The sequence below is a fragment of the Notamacropus eugenii genome, chromosome 1 (assembly GCF_028372415.1).
Source record: "Notamacropus eugenii isolate mMacEug1 chromosome 1, mMacEug1.pri_v2, whole genome shotgun sequence".
Lineage (NCBI taxonomy): Eukaryota > Metazoa > Chordata > Mammalia > Diprotodontia > Macropodidae > Notamacropus > Notamacropus eugenii.
The window spans coordinates 740,542,293-740,559,710 of record NC_092872.1 but is presented as its reverse complement, the minus strand read 5'-3'; the positions used below and the strand labels follow the sequence as shown (position 1 = coordinate 740,559,710).

Here is a 17,418-nt window from a genome sequence, read left to right as displayed (position 1 = left end):
TCAATGACTCTTAATGATTTGAATAATTTGGAGACTGTTCTCACAGTACACAAGAATACCTGTGCTATGGTCCAGCCTTTTTGTGATTTTTATGTTTAAAACTCCTACCCTTGCCATAAACAGGCAACCTCCCTTCTCAGGAAGGTGGACTTTGCTTGCAAACTGTTTTCCTTACTCTGAAGTTAAACTTCTGTTTGATTCCTCACTCACCTGTTTCTAGCCTGCTTTGTTTGGCTCTGGCCATTCACAGGTTAGAGACCAGTAAGGTTTACATTAAATTTACAATTCTTTTGTCAGGGATAAAACCACCACCCAACTGTTAGAGGTTCAAATATTTCAGAGGAGATAGAGCAGAGAGGGACTTCAAGCTCACCAGACACAATTAGGACTTTAGGTTTGGATGCTATTAACTTTTGCTTTCCATGTGGAAGCATCTCCTTGACAGCCGACACAGACATTCCACACTTAAGGAAAACCCCAAGGAGCCTCCAACCCAACTGACCAGTCAGTGTACGGTTTGGTCAGATGCAGAATGAGGAAGGATACTGGGTCGTACTCTGCTGTTAAAGGAGAATAGGAAGGGTAGGAAGACCCAGTGAAGGATCTGGATTTGGGCAGAAAGGCTTCCAGGCCAAGTCTCAGCCTCCCCTCCTCCCTTTCTATTTCTTCCACCCGGGTCCTTAAGCCATCCAGCAGGGAACCAGCCGGGACTAGCATCCTAGGGGGAAGATGGCCCATTTATCATGGATGGGGCATTAAGGAAAAGACAATACAACTTTAATCTAGTCCATTTTTAATTTCCTTCTCAGCATCTAAAAATATACTGAAGGCCACCAGGCTTGGGCCCTTTCGGTGATGGCTGTTGACTGGAGCTGGTCCTTGGACCTGGTCTAAGGGGGGCCAGCCCCCAGAGCCTTGAAGTTTGGGTCCGAGGCTTCTCTGCTGGAAAGTGAGGCAACTCAAGGCTGGGCCTGTTCTCTGTGCTTCTTCTGGAGGCCCAGGGCCCGGGCCACTAGCCTCCGGGCCACAGCAGTGCTGGTCTGTGGTCGTTCCTTGGCCAAATGCAGGAGCTCTGAAAGCAACAGTGAGAGTGTCATCTTTTTGTAGGTTGAACCGCAGCTTTCTGAGACCCTTGGGAGATCCTCCTGTGGAGGCCCCTGACTCTCAGACACCAAGCTTCTTCCTCTCTGCCTAGACTGGAATAAAACCTCTCTCTCTCTCTCTCTCTCTCTCTCTCTCTCTCTCTCTCTCTCTCTCTCTCTCTCTCTCTCTGTCTCTGTCTCTCTGTCTCTCTCTGTCTCTCTCTCTCTGTCTCTCTCTCTCTGTCTCTCTGTCTCTGTCTCTCTGTCTCTCTGTCTCTCTGTCTCTCTCTCTCTCTCTCTCTCTCTCTCTCTCTCTCTCTCTCTCTCTCTCTCTGTCTCTCTCTCTCTCTCTCTCAATTTCCCTGCCTGTAAAGCAGGGGCATTTTCAAAACAATTATTCAGAAGTGATTCTCATTTCTAAAGCTTTCCCCCCTTAAAACACATCTTTTCCCCTGTGTTCCTCACACAGCACAGCACCAGACATATAAGCGCTTAATAAATGTTGACTAAGATGATTCTCCCCATTTTACAGCTAAGGAACCAAGGCCCACAGACATGAAATTACTTCCCCAAGCACATACAGTTTAGGAAGCGCTGAAGTGTGGCATCCCCCCAAACCCTAGGCTGACAGTCAGGACCATCACCCTCCAAAGTCTCCTAGAATCCCAGGCTAGGCGTTGGCCCTGGTACCCATCATCCAGGGCTCACCAGGGAGCCCCTGTCTGAGCAACCATCAGGAAGCAAGGAGAGAACTAGGGGGTGACACCCCAGGGAACTAGGGTGGGAGGGAGGTCTGCTCTGTTGCATCCATGTTTTCTCCCCTCACCCCCAACCAAAAAGAGCACACAACTCCCACAGCATTTTGGGCCTTGGAGCCCAAAAGGACCTTAGGAGGCCATCCAGCCAGTTCTAGGCCAAGGCACCAAGGCCCATAGAGGCTACATTATGTGACCAGTGTCACACAGCTAGCAAGAAAAGCGAATCTTCACACTATAAACCCAGTATTCTGAATATGGCCCCACTTCTGCCTCCAATAATGATAATAATGATGTTATAGCACTTTACAAACATTATGTCATATGCTCTTCACAATAACCCTGAGATGGTGTCTTACTTGGATGCTGGAGGGCTTTGAACTTGGACTGTTTGGTTCCCTGAGTGAGGGGACGGATCTTTAGTGCTGGGAAATCTCTGCTCAAGGCTTCATTGGCTGCAGAGAGAGAACACACCTTGATGTCACCGAACTCCTCCCTGACCTTCCCTCGAGGGAGGCCTCACCTGGGGGCCTGGGAAGGTGTGAGGAGCCTCCACATTGAAAGGTCCATTACCTGATGCCAGGCAAGGAAAGATGCCTAATGCATGAGTGTCATCCACCCACTGGATCTTGAACCCCTTCTCCCTGTGGGGAAAGAAGACACATCAGAGTTAAGAAAATACAAGTGGACAAAAGCTTTCTTTCCCAAAACCTCCCAGGAATCTTCCCTCTTCCAATCCCCAAACATGCCCCATTCTCTACTATATGACCCCCCCCTTAACACATCACTTAATTTCTCAGATCCTCAGTTTCTTCGTCTGTAAATTGGGCTGAATAACAGCACTTATTTCCCAGGGCTGACGGAAGGCACAAATGAAATGGTATTTGTAAAGTGCTTTGCAAATCTTAAATAATTATGCAGATGAGAATTGTTGCAATTATCACTATTGGGAAGGGGCCATGAATTTAGAGCTGGAAGATATGCAGTCACTGACTCTAACTCCCCTCATTTTACAGATGAGAAAAAAAATGTCCAAAGACCAGATGGCAGGAACCACAGGATACAGATCCCTCATTCCAAGGATGGGGAAACTGAGGCTGAATGAAGTGAAGTGGTTTCACAGGATCATGAGTATAAGCTGGAAGAGTCCTCAGACGGCACCATGTCCAACCCCTCCTCTTACATATGAAGAAACTGAGGCTGAGGGAGTCTGTCATAGTCACAGTAGGTGGCTGAGGCAGCATCTGAACCCAGGTCCCCTCAAAGCCCAAGCCCTTCCCCCAGAATATTGCTGAGTTGCTCTCCCACATGGAGTAAGGACATGCCCACACCTGGCCCCTGCCAACCCCAGTCTCACACTGAGCAGGCCAGCCTGACCTCTGCAATGACAGGGATGGAGGCCTGCAGGAGCAGAAGAAAAGAGGGATTCACCCTCTGGTGATGCATGTCCAGGGTTGCCACACTGGCTCCTTGTCACTCCAGCCCAAAGCCCACCCTGGCCTCGGCTCCCGTCATCCACTCACTGAAATTCTGAAAACGCCTCCATGAGGTCTTCTGTCTTCAAGGAAGGCTCAAAGTCATAGATTTCTACCACATGGCCAAAGCCACTCTCCCCCCATGACTGTTCATCTGCCAAGTAGCAGCTGTCCAAGTGGATCTTCTCAATCTGAATCTCTTGGTCAATCATGTTGTCCATGATCTGGGAACAGGCCAGAAGGGAGAGTCTTTGGGGAGGCCTGCCCAAGACAAGGGGGCTAGTGGAGTCGATAAAATGGTGCCTGGCAGGAGCACAGAGAACCCCTCTGTATGGACTCAGAGAATGGGGACTATATGTGTGTAGGTGTGAATTAGTGTGCATAGGTGAATGTGTGTGCAAGCACGTAGGGGTGAAATGTGCTGTATGTACATGTAGGCTGAGTATATGTGTGCAAGCATGTAGAAGTGAGTGTTCATGCATATGAGTGTGCTGTATGTGCAAGTATGAGTATGTGTGTATATGTATGTGTGTGCATGCACATGGTAGGCATACAAGTACTTCACATATGAGTGTGGTACAGTGTGTCTTATGTATCATATGCATGAGTAGGCACACATGCCCAACCGGTATGTATGACTGTGTATAGTGCTACAAATGTGCACAGTGTGAGAGACATGTACACATGTCTGTGGACTAGTCTAGACTTACAGTTGGGAGGGACTCCTAGTTTGGGCCATTTCCTCCATGAAGGCAAATCCACAACGACTGGCAACTTGTGTCAAAGGGAGTGGCTGGAGGCACCCCTGCTGTGTCTGAGGTGAGACATAGCCTGGCTCTTTCCGGCTCAGAGGCTGGTCCCACCCACTACAACACCTGCCCTTCTCTGGGTGAGCTCCGGCTCTTAGCTCTCCCCATTGGGCTTGGACCCACTGATCTTTCAAGTCCCTCCCAATGTTCCTCTGACACTTGAGATGAACATGAGGGGCAATAGCCCTGTGGGGGTGGGGGTGGGGCAGAACACACTTTGGCCATGGAGTCAGGAGCCTTGGGCTCAAAACCGTCCCTCCAGCACGTACCGCCTGGATGGTCCTGGGCCTTAGGGGGTTGGAGTCAGTGACTGAGGAGGCTATTTTTGTCCCAAATATGTCACACCAAAATCTCTCCGGGAGTTTCTGGATGCAATTTCTTACAGTTGTGGAGGGACTTTTGAAGGAATGGAGTGGGTTGGTTTGTTTTGTGGATGTATATGGGTTAGAAGGAAGGGGCTAATGATATGATCCTTCCCTAGCATGGGGGTAAACTGAGAGCTGGGTTGAGAGAGATTTGGGTCCCACTTCAACCATCCCAACTGGGCAAGTCATAAAACCCTTTCAGTTTCCCTATCTAAAACGGACATGAATGCCACCTGTTCCACCCTAGGCTCTTCCCTAGGCCACCCAGGTGGGTGCTGCCATGGAGTCAGGAAGGCCTGAGTTCAAATCTGACCTCAGATACTTCCTAGCTGTGCGACTTTGACCAAGTCACTTAAGTGACATCTCCCTCAGTTTCCTTCTCATCCACATCCCAGAGTCCCTCCCAGCACTGACAAGCTGCCATCCCATGACCTCCTGCCTATGGCCCTGCCCCCTCCACCCAGCCACCCTGTCTATGATAGCCCATCTCAGGACCTTAGGGGCCTCTCACCTCCTGTATCAACTCATCACACTCATCTTCTGAACAGTTGCCATCCTCCTCCACACTCTTCACTAGGAGGGTCTTCCTCTTGTCCTCCAGAGAGAGCTGAAGACTGGAGCTGAGTTGATCCATTGTCTCCTGGCAGTCTGCCTCCTGTGACTGGCTCTTAGAGCCAGGGGGAGCCAGTTCAACTGAGTCCTCTGGCTTAGGCTCACCTGTCGCCATTTGGTTCTGGTCTTTTACATCTCCTGCCACTCCGGGCACTGCCTGATGGGGGAGTGTAGGGTCAGGGTCAGCATCCTGGTCTTTACTGCCCATGTCTTTGGATTCATCTGGGATCACGCCAGCTGCGTTCCCAAGGCCATCTCCAATATCTGCCTCTAGCGGGGCCAGGTCCGAAGCTTGTTCAGACTTCCTGCGCAGCGCTCGAGGCACGTACAGGGCCTGGTCAGGTTTGCGGCCACGCTGCCTCCGGAACTGCCGTGGAGCCCGGGATCCAGGGGCTGCTTCCTGGGCAAAGCTGGCCCGAGGCCTTCGGGGCTTGCCCTGGCGGCCAGGGATCGGCTGGGAAGGAGAGAAGTTATCCAAATTCGGTAACCTAGAAGCAAAGTGGGAGAAGAAGTGTTCTATGTGGCCACGTCACTCCAACAATAACTCTCATTTCTGTAGCACTGGAAGGAAAAGAGCCCTGAAATTCAAGGAGGGAAGGCAGTCTTGTTCCCATTTTATAGACGAAAATATGAAAGCCTGGAAAGGTGATGTAATAGGATTATAGGACCACAGATCTGAAGTTGATGGGGACCTTAGGGGTCATTAAGTCCAATCTCCTCCTTTTACAGATGAGGAAACTGAGGTACAGAAAGTTGAAGTAACTTGCCCAAAGTCACTGAGATAGTGAAAGGCAAAACTGGGGATCAAAGTCAGGTCTTCTGATTTGCAACCTGTGACCTTGCCTGGAGTCACACAGTCAATACATGCCAGACTGGCTCCTGCTGGAGAGGCCAGCAGCCTTTACATGGTTTACAAAGCCAATGTAGTGCCTGTTTTGATAAGAAAATGGCTCAAGACCACAGCAGGGGCCATGTCCCAAAGGGTCCCTGGCTCCCAGGCCCCCAAAGGTGTTCTCCATTCAGAAGCTGGGTCCCAGAGTTCACCAGCAGAGTGGGAGAGGCCACATTCCACCAGGACTGCAGCCCTGGGGAGCCGGGCTTCACACCTGCTGTCCAGGTGACAGATGACTGTCCTCCTCTTCCAACCTTCCCCAACTGAGAAGCTGCTCAGAAGATTGAAATTCTCCGCCGTTCGGTGGATCAAGTACCGGAGGCGACTCGAGACGGGTGGGAAAAGAAGCACTCTGTGGAAGGTGTGAGGGCATTAGTCAGGCTGCTTCCCATCCCTGGGGGATCCCTTAGTGCTGTCCTGGGCTGGAAGGGAGAGGGGAGCAAAGCGGCTCCCTCCAAAGCAGTAGCCCTGAGAACCATTAGAAGGAGCTCAGGAGGACTGAAAGGGAAGGAGGAGGAAGCCCCCCCAATCCCACCCCACCTCCTGATCCTTCACTGTCTCCTAACCCACTATATCCAACCAGCCCCATACTTCAAATCCCATCTAGAACCAACTCACTGAGGTACTGGGGCCTGTCTCCCCCCACCCCCACCCCCTGCAACTCCCCCCAGCCCAATTAACACCACTACTGCCATATGAAAGTCTCTCCCCACAATCTCTGTACCTCCCCAGACACATCACCTTTTCCACTGTTTCCCCCAGAAGTTCCTTGTGGGCAGGGCCAACCCACCTTTCTATTTGCATTTCTGATGCCTAGTAACGTGCCTGGCACAGAGTAGGTGCTCACAAGTGCCTTTTCATTTATTAGTTCACTCAGGCCACTTTTAGAGCACAGTTTTCAGGGGCATAGGTTCAAGGAAGAAGAAGGTGACTGTCTTATTGGCATCTGCCCAAATCTGCCATATTGGACTCATTCCTGGGCACTACAGTTTAGGGAGGCCAGGGCAAAGAAGGGTCTTTAGTTCATATAATCTGGTGGCTACTTGAAGGAACTTAGGAGGTTGAGTGTGGAGAAGAGCCTCAGGAACACAAGAACCATCTTCAAGTCCCTGAGGGCCTGTTATATGGACCAAGCCTAAGCTGCAGGGCAGCATGGGGGGGGGGGGTGCTGGCTCCCCCTCTTTGAAGGTCTTCACACAGAGACCCTAAGATCACTTGTCAGGACTGACCAGCCTCCAAGGTTCCTCCCACTCTCAAATTCTAAGACCTTGGGAACATTTGAGCATCTCTGCAATGCTAATACAAGGCTTCCCACCCCCCCACCCTCCCCCACCCCCACACACACAGCAGCACAAGAAAGGACCTTGGGAGGTCATCTGGTACAACCCTTCATTTTGTAAATGAGGAAACTGAGGCCCAGAGGGGATTAGTTTCTTGCTTGAGGTCATGCAGCTACTGTGGGTCTGAACCCTGAGTTTTCTCGCTCCAAGGTCAGTCCCTCTTCTTAACTGTGTGACCCAGAGCACATCTTTGTTTTTCTGAACCTCAGTCCCACCATCCGTGGGATGGGCAGAGCAATGACCATACTAGCTACCTCATGGGGTTGTTTAGAGGTTCAAAAGAAAGCACTGTGTAAGGATCTGCTGTTCTCATCAGGGCTGGGGAAGGAGAGAGCAGAGGACCTAGGATCTTTCCAAGGAGGTGGGCCATTGTACTAGCATTGACTCAGACCCAGGAGGGCCATCCGAAGTTGTCCAGTCTATGCCCCTCATTTTACAGATAGGAAACTGAGGCTGAGAGAGGCCATGCTATTTGCCCAAGGTCACAGTGAGGCTCAGAAATCACCAGCGCAACAGCTGGCATCCTAAATACAGGAGTCTGTCTGCTGCACCATGCCACACGCACAAAATAGTGCAGCTAGAAAGGGATCTAGCCACCTCATCTGACATCTTCACTTCTCAGATGAGTCAAGTGAGGCCCTGACAAGAGAAATGACTTGTCTGTGGTCACAAGGCTCATCAGTGGCAGGGGAAAAAATAGAGATGAGAGGGGCCGAGCCTATTAGGACCTGGGCTGAGCTTGATCACAGTCAGCACAGGGCACTGAGAACACTTGGGACTCATTTGAATCAGGCTTTGCAGTCAGTGAGACTGGGGCTGGGGTGGGGATGGGAACAGAGCACTGGATTTGGACTCATGAGGGCCAGGTTTGAATCCTGCCCCAGACACATACTAACTGTTTGACCCTGGGCAATTCAATGTCTTGGGCATCTGAGTGCTCAGCCATGCCTGGGACAAAGGAAGTGTTTGTTGACTGACTGACTATAAAGCAAGGAGTTGGACTGGATGACCTCTCAGGTCTCATCCAGATCTAAAGTCCTGATCCTGAGGGTTAAGATGAACAGATCAATATCATCAAGACCCCATTGAGAGTTTTCTTGGCACAGATACTGCAGGGGTTTGCCATTTCCTTCTCATTTTACAGATGAGGAAACTGAGGAAAACAGGGGAGTGACTTGCCCAGGGTCACGTGTCTAAGAAAGTGTCTAAAGCTGGATTTGAACTCAGGTATTCCTGACTCTAGGCCAGGCACTCTGTCCACTACACAACCTACCTGCCCCTGATCAGTAATAATGGTGATAATCCACTTAGACAGCTAGTGTTTTAAAGGGTGCCAGGCACTGTGAGTTGTCCTGATCTATATCTCACTACTGGACCCAGATGGCTCTGGAGGAAAAAGTGAGGCTGGTGATTTTGCACAGCACAGCCCTCCCTCACTTAAATTCAACTCACTTGTATGTGACAGCATCACCTTCCTGATGTCATGGTCCTCTTAGAGAACCAAGGACAAACCACAACCTCTATGAGTAGGAATCAGAGCTGTCCCACTGGAGACCCCACTGGAACTGGCCAGTTGGGCAACACAGCTTGCTCCTTCCTTCCTTCCTCTCTCCCTCTCTGCCTCCCTCCTTCCTTTCTCCCTTCTTTCTCTCCCTTCCTCCTTTCCTTTATTTCTTTTTCCTCTGTCCACACAGGGTATCATACTCGTACCTGAGGGTATTCTGCCCAAAGGAATGCACATTTTGACCACTGAAACCCTTTTTTCCCTTAAGGACCAGACCTTAAACCCAATCACCCTGGCTCTCATTGACTGGCCAACAAGAGGCCCCAGGTCAAGTCCTTCTTGGTCATAGTTTGGGCCCTGACTGGCTCAGAGTGAATGTAATTAGCAATTGTTTCTGTTTTGGCCAAAAACCCTCAGTGTCTTCCCCTCCCACTTTGATTTTTTTTGACAACGTTAAAGAAGCCACTCTGTCTCCTTTCTTACCTAGCCTTAATCACTGAATGGGTGTTACCCAGTCAAACTGAGACCAGTTAAAGACCTTAGCTTAGAAAGGCCAAGGTCTCCCACTGCATCCAGAGCCATCTCCAGATTTTCTGATCTCTATCTTGACACTGGACACAGACAACTCTGAAGGAGAAAGTGAGGCTGGTGGTTTTGCACAGTCCTCCCTTACTTACATCAAATTCACTTGCATATAACAGCATCACCTCCCTGATGTCATGGTCCTTTTTGAGAAAAAAGGGCAAATAACAGCCAGGTGCTGAGCTAAGCACATTTTTTTTGGTAAATAATTCTTATTTGTTCCTCACCAGAACCCTGAGAGGTAGGTGTCATATCATCCCAGTTTTAAAGATGAGCAAACCGAGGCAAACAGAGTAAAATTACTTGCCCAGGATCACACAACTAGGAAGTGTCTGAGGTTAGATTTGAACCCGCATCATCCTGACTTAGGTCCAGTGCTCTATTTACTGTGCCCCTGAAAATATACTGCTTTAAAGGTGGAAAAGTATTTTATGTAAATTATCTCATCTGATAAGGAGATCGGAGACTGATTTAGTCCATCAATAAGCATCCACGAAGCACATTCACTATGTGCCAGGCACTCTGCTAAGTGCTGGGGATACAGAGAAAAGTCCCTGTCTCAAGAAGCTTATATTATAACGTACATGTACATAAATGACACCAAGTCATCTTCACAGGGTTTTTGCAAGGATCAAATGAGATATTTGTAAGACGCTGTGTAAATGTTAGCTACTGTAATTACAGCCACCCTGTGAGATGAGTGCCATAGGTATTATTACTCCCATTTCAGAGACAAGGACACTGAGCCTCAGCAAAGTCTAAATGACTCATATGATCACAAAGCTAACACACGTAAGCAGCAGGACACAAACCCAGCTCTTCCTGATTCCAAAGCCAACACTCCAGCTATGCCACGCTGTCTCTCTTGGGCAAAGATGGTCAAGGTTCTCGACCCTGAACCCTCTCTGGGTCAAGGTTTCCTTTTATTTAATGTGGCTACAGAAAACACCTTCTTAACTGTAGCTAATTACTTCCTACATGTGAACTGATCTGGGTGAGAGGAAATGGAGGGGTGAGTGCAGATACTGAAATCAAGCACCACCTTGTATGCTGAGAGGGAAGTGGATTGGCAGCAGTACTTCTCCAGGCTCTCTGCCCCCAAGCTATCTCACCTGGACAGCTGTTTCTGCAGGAGGAATCGGTCCAGTTCCTCTCTGACACGGAGCACAAAGTCATTCTCTGTTGGGGAGAGGATGACACCATCCAGGCTGAGAAGTGCCAGGGTGAACTCTGAGGAGTCCTGCACAAAAGACCAAGAAATTTTAACAAAAGACAATGAACTCGAGAATGATGAGAAAAAGGATCCAAGTTCTCCCTTCCAAGAAGCCCCAGGGGGAAGGAAAGGACCATCAGTCTTACTGTACTGAGGAAAAAAACCTGATATGGGGCAGGTTACTTCACCTCTGGCTTCTCCATCTGTAAAATGAGATCAATGGCCTCTGATGTCCCTAGAACTATGATGCCAACAGCCTATGACCACAGTCCAAATCTATATGGAACATTTGCCACCAACAGCTTTGCATACAAAACCTCCAAGTACCTCCATACTACAGAACTTGCTGGGATTTGGCGGTGAGTTCTGGCCTAGAGTTAGGAGGACTGGGTTTGATGTCTGGCCACATGCTTGGAAGCAAAGTGGAATTCACCTAGGCCTTGCCTCCACCTACCATGGTGACCAAGTGTGTTCATCTCCAATGTCATTTAATCCTCAAAAAGAACGGGTGAGGTAGGTCAAGCAAATGTCATTATAATATTATTATCGGAGCACTGGGCTTAGAGTCTAAGACCTGAGTTCAAACCTTAACTGCGTGACTCTGAGCAAGTCACCTAACCCCTCTCTGTCTTAGTTTCCTCACCTGTAAAACTGGAATAATAACAGCACCTACCTCTCAGGACTGCTGAAAGGATCAAGTGAGATAATATTTGTAAAGGTGCTTAGCATGGTGCTTGGCACATAGTGAGTGCTAACAAATGCTTGTTCCCCCCCTTGACCCCTACCCCACTTGTGTTGAAGCCGGAGGACCTGGGCTTCCAAATGATCTTTGCTACTTAGGAGCTATGTGACTTAAGACACACTGCTTAAACTCCTTTGAGTTTATTTTTAATAAAATGAGAAGCCTGGACTAGATCAGGGCTTCTTAAACTTTTTCTGCTCGTGACCCCTTTCCACATTTTGGCAGCATTCATCAGTGTGACAGCATGTGTGGTGCAACGTGTGCATGCCGTGTGTTCAGAACCAAGACTACCTTGAAGTTGTGTGATGGGACACAGGCAAGCACTGCCAGAAACACCTCAGATTCATTACTCATTAGATTTTTAATTAATTTTGGTTATTGTGCATTCCAAAACCTTTTACTGTTGCCAAATTTTTCAACAATCCTATATGGGGCCTAGACCCAAAGTTGAAGAAACACTGGACTAAATGACCTCTAAGGTCCTCCCCAGCTCTGACATTTAATCTTTTGTTATATCATTGTGAGTTTGATTCTTTGCAGATCTGACATCCAATTGTTTTAATGCCTCCTCTGTAAAATGAGGAATCCTGGGAATATGAATTTGGAACTGAAAGGCACTTTGGAATGAATATCATTCTACCTTTTCATTTGAACAGAAAAGGTCAAATTGTCTGGGGTGAGCCAGCTGAGAAGTGTCTAAGGCAGGAGATTCATCCCCTGATTTCAAGCCAATTAATTGATACGCTTATATTAAGTACCAACTATGTGCCAAGCCCTATGTGGGGTGCAAAGTGTGGGGAGAGAGATGCACAAAAATGAAACAACCCCTATTCCTAACACTCTCTTGTGGGAGTCACGATGTGGGTATAAACACACCGGAAAGAGGAGGCAGTTGGGGAGGGATGACAGACACTAGCAGGTGGAGTCCAGGAAGTACTTCTTGCAGAGAGGATAGTGTATGTGTCTGTCTGGGGCATGGAGCACAGGCAGTACAAAGGTATGGAAAAAGGACAAGTTTGCACAGCACTCTACCGACTTTACCACTAGAGGTCGTCTAAGGTTTCTCAACTCAGACATTCTATTTCTTACAGTTCAACATTCCGGATTGTAAGACCTCTTCCAACTCTGACATCCTACAGTCTACAGTTTCTTCTGTAAACTGATGGTTGGATGAAAGGACTACTAAGTTCCCCATCAGCCCTGACATTCTATTTCCCATTCCAGGATGCTTCCAGGGGAATCACTGTATTCTAGTAACAATAATATTAATATATAACTGCTAGTATTTGTATAGCACTTTAAAGTCTGAAAAGTGCTTTACAAACATTATCTCATTGAAATGCAAATTAAAACAGTTCTGAGATACCACCTCACAACTATGAGATTAGATAACATTACAGAAAAGGGAAATGACAAATGCTGAAGGGGATGTGCAAAAATTGGGACACTAATACATTGTTGGTAGAGCTGTGAACTAGTCCAACCATTCTGGAGAACAATTTGGAACTATGGCCAAAGGGCTATTGAACTGTGCATACCCTTTGACCTAGCAATGGTACTACTAAGTCTGTTTCCTAAAGACATCAAAGAAAAGGGTAAAGGGTCTGTTTGTGCAAAAATATTTATAGCAGCTCTTTTTATGATGGCAAACAACTGAAAATCGAGGGGATGCTGATCAACTGGAGAATGGCTGAATGAGTCGTGGTACAGTGAACACAGTAACAGTAACACTGTAAGGGTGATCAACTGTGAAAGATTTAGCTACTCTGATCAAAACAACGATCTCGGACAATTCCAAAGGATCCATGATGAAAAATTCTATCCAACTCGAGATCGAACTGATGAATTCTGAGTGCAGACTGAAGTATATTTTTTTCACTTTTAAAAAAATGTTTCTTGTTTGTGTTTGTGTGTTTTCTTTTGCAGCATGGCTCATATAAAAAATGTTTTGCACGACTTAATGTATAAAAAAACTATTTCGTGGTATCTTAATAATAACCAGGCAAGGTAGATACTATTATCAGTCCCATTTTATAGACTCCAGGTCTAGTTAACTACTTTCTTCAACACCTAGAGACTGCTATTGTTAACACTTATTCTAACATTTATTTTTTAGTCTAACATTCTGTCCAATGTAACATCCCACGTTTTAGTCTAACATAGCATGCTCTGATTATTCTAACTTCCCAAGTTCTCCTCTACCTTCCTAGGTCTCTATTGTAAGTCTTCGTTCTATTGTAACATTGTATGTTGTTCTATTTATTGTAACATTCTACATTCTACTGTAACATTCTACAATCTATTGTAACATTTTATGTTCTAACATTCCGTGTTCTATTCTAACTTTCTGTCTACTGTAACATTCTACGTCCTATTCTAACATTTTATTATCTATTCTAACAGTCTACGGTCCACTGTAACATTCTACGTGGTTCCACACTCTAACATCCTACGTTCTCTTCTAAGATCTTACATCCTACAGCAACGTGACTCTAACGTCCTACGTCCTTTGGCCCTTGGCAGCTCTGACAATCGAAGTTCGAACTTCTGCTCTGTAAAATGCAGAGCTGCACTAGGTGACCTCTGGGCAATCGGATCTCCATCTATGACCCAGTAGAGCTGCACCCCACGGGGGTGCCACTCCCATTCCATCCGGAAGCCGCGGGAGGTAGTCCAGGGCTACACCGCAGGGCCCCGCGGGGGGAGAGGGAGGGAGAAGGGATGAGCTAGGTCCTAGATCAGTCAGGGAGGGGAGGGGGCTGCCGGGAGCCAGGGGTCCCGCGGGCGCTGGGAGAGGGAGGGGGACGCTCACGCTCTCCCGGGACTCCAGGGTCCCAGCCAGGAGGACGCACCCGGAGGCAGCGCCGCCTCCTCCCCCACTCTCGCTCCCTCGCGGGCCTCCCCACCCCTAGCAAGGACGTGAACTTGAGAGGGGGGCAGAGGTCTCCCAGGTAACCCCCACCCCCATCCCAGGCACTTTGTGCAGGGCGCGGCACTCCCTACCCCCACTGCCCCCGAGTCCTGGGACACTCACCGCGGCCGGACTTCGGAGCTGCGCTCACTCCTAGCCTCTGAGCCGCCTCCTCTCCCTCACTCGCCCCTCCCTACCCTTAAAAAAAAAAAAAAACAAACCAAATCCCCGGGCGGGGCCGCAGCTCCACCCCGCGGCCCGGGGGAGGCATGGCAACGAGGCGCGTCCAGAGGTTCCCAACTGGCCACGACCTTAGGGGGGCGCTCCTCGTCCAAGCCCTCCCTTTTACAGAAAAGAAAACTGAAGCCGTTCCAGGCACCCCCACCTGATCCCACCCCAAACACTCCCTGCGCTTCCCGGCTTTCCTCCAGACATGACAGGATCGTAGATTTAGAGTCGAGAGGGCCCCCCCCTCCTTTTACAGCTAAGGAAACTGAGTCCCAGAGAAGTGACTTGCCCGAGGTCACACAGACCCAGCATTCAAACCCACGCTCCCTCGACTCAGTAAAGTATTTATTAAACAACTATTAAGCGATAACCTATCAATAAACACTTATTAAGGGCTGACTATTTGCCAGGTACTGTGCTAAGCGAATGGGGATGCAAAAAGAGGCAAAAACCAATGCCTGTCCTCAAGGATCTTACAGTCTCATTATGTGCCAGGTAGTGAGGTCACAGAGTGAAATACTCTCCTCCAGTAAGGAGTTTAAACTCTTAACCAGAGAGACAGCAAAGTTAGACATACAGATAGACATTCACACAGGGGGAAAAGTCTGGTCAATCCCAGCTACTAAACGCAGTCCTTAATGTTGCTCCATTGTTTCAAGATCACCTCTGAACCTGTAGTACATAGACTCATAGGTACCTAGAGCTGGAAGGGACCTCATAGGTTCTCTCACGCAAGACACTCACTTTATAGACCAGGAAACTGAGGCCAAAGTGAATTGTCCAAAGGGCTCTGGGGCTCAAACTCAGGACCTCTGTCTCCAAACCCAGGGTTCTTTCCAATGTATAATGCTACCTTGCTCTGCTGGGACCTTGCTGAGTAATCCTGGAGAAGTCACTTTCCCTTTGTGTTTCAATTTCCTCATCTGTAAAATAAGTGGAGATCACCTCTAAGGTCCCATCTATCCTGTTTTTGTTGTTCAGTTGTGTCTGACTTTTTGTGACCCCAATCAGTGTTTTCTTAGGAAAGATAATGGAATGGTCTGCTATTTCCAACTCATTTTACAGATGAGGAAACCGAGGCAAACAGGGTTAAGTGGCTTGTCCAGAGCCATACAGCTAGTAAGTGTCTGAAGACTGATTTGAATACAGGGAGAAGAGTCCTTCTGACCCCAGGCTCCTTGCTCTGCCCTTTGCCACACCATGTGTCAAAGTATTCTGGGAATGGAAATTCCACATGGAAAAAGCACACATCTCTGCCTTGATAGTCAGGAGAAGGATCACAGCTGCTTTTACTTGTCAGGTTTAGCTCTGTGAGGTTCACTAAGTGCCCAGGATCTTAGGTGGGTTCATCGAAGCCTCTTTTTGAAAGAAGTTGTGATTCATTCCAAGGCCTCCTTGCTAAAAAAGGAGCATGATCGTATAGTAGACAGAAAACTGCATTTCTAGTCAGGAAGATGGCTTCTAATCCCACCTGTGACAATTACTAGCTGTGTGAATCTGGGCAAATCACTGAAACATTCTGTGTCTCAGTTTCCCCATTTGTAAAATGGGGGTGATAGACATGTAGAATGTCCCTACCTCACAAGATTGATGTGAGGCTCAAGGGGCACTTAGTGAACTTCACAGAGCTAAACCTGACAAGTAAAAGCAGCTGTGATCCTTCTCCTGACTATTAAGGCAGAGACGTGTGCTATTTCCAGAGCTCCATCTTTCCTACTCCATGCTTTTGCACCGACTGTCCCTCCAGGCCTGGAATGCTCTCCCTCCTTATCTCCAGCTCCCCTGGTTCCCTTCAAGACTTAGTTCAAATCCCACTTTCTACAGAAGGCCTTTCTGCCCCAGACCCACACCTGCTAGTACCTTCCCTCTGAGATCAGCTCTCACTTTCTTTCTGTATTATAGAAAGTATCTTGTATGTATATAGTTGGGGGGTTTTTGCATGCTATCTTCACTATTAGAATGTGAGCGTCCTGAGGGCAGGGATCATTTGTTTGCTTTCTTTGTGTCCCTAGTGCTTAGCCGGGCACATAGTAGGTACTTAATGCATGCTTGTTGACTGACTAAATCTTCCATAACCATATAAGAAGAGGCAGCCTCATGCAGAGGGTCTGGTGGGTTAAAAAGATTCTATTAGCAAGAAGATGGAGGTGTGGTCTGTATTTGGGAGCAGGGGAGTTTACAAGAAGGCTAGGGCTTGGGGTCCTACAGTACCAGCTAGCTCGGCAGCACTAAGGGTCCTGGCTTGTTAAGGCCTGTTTGTTACCTGCCTGTGTTTGGGGGTTTATGAGTTTTCATTGTTGCTGTTTTGATTTTGTAGTTCCCTCTCCCCACCCTTCCTCCCATCCCCCTAGATTCCATGAAACCCTCAAGACAGGAAATCTTAAGTTCGAGGAATTTAGAAAAGACAGCTGGCATTTGTCTAGTTCAAAGGGCATGAGGTGGTATGCATTGCCTGTCAAAATGTAGCTGTTAAAAATATGGGGACAATGGAGCGTCATGCAGCCAATAGTGACTTGTCCTTCAAGTACACTTAAACCCAGGACACTAGCCATGTCTTAGAGAAGCATCTAGGTGATCCAGCGCAAAGACCTCTGGGCCTGGAGAAAGGAAGACTTGAGTTCAAATACGGCTTCAGACACTGACTAGCCATGTGACTCTGGGCAAGTCACTGAACTTTTGGTTGCCTCAGTTTCCTCATCTATAAAATGAGGATAATAATAGCACCTTCCTTCCAGGGTTGTTGTGAGGATCAAATGAGATATGATTTGTAATAAATAAATAAATAACAAATGAAAGAAACAATGAATGAAAACCAAAACTCTTCCCACAGTGCCTGACACATAGTATAAATGCTTATTCCCTTCCCCTTTTCCTGTGTGATCATGGGGAAACCTTGCTGAGTCTCAGT

At 47.9% G+C, this 17,418-nt stretch overlaps 1 protein-coding gene across 1 annotated transcript; it reads right to left on the bottom strand.

The window, feature by feature from the left end:
* Positions 1–776: 776 nt before the first annotated feature.
* On the bottom strand, positions 777–14,568 carry R3HCC1 (R3H domain and coiled-coil containing 1). The gene is given in 9 exon segments (XM_072633786.1): positions 777–1,072; positions 2,197–2,292; positions 2,411–2,481; positions 3,361–3,536; positions 4,998–5,586; positions 6,205–6,342; positions 10,529–10,656; positions 14,402–14,500; positions 14,503–14,568. Coding segments are annotated over 9 exon segments (1,461 nt in total). The 5' UTR covers positions 14,554–14,568; the 3' UTR covers positions 777–959.
* Between the last annotated feature and the right edge of the window lie 2,850 nt (positions 14,569–17,418).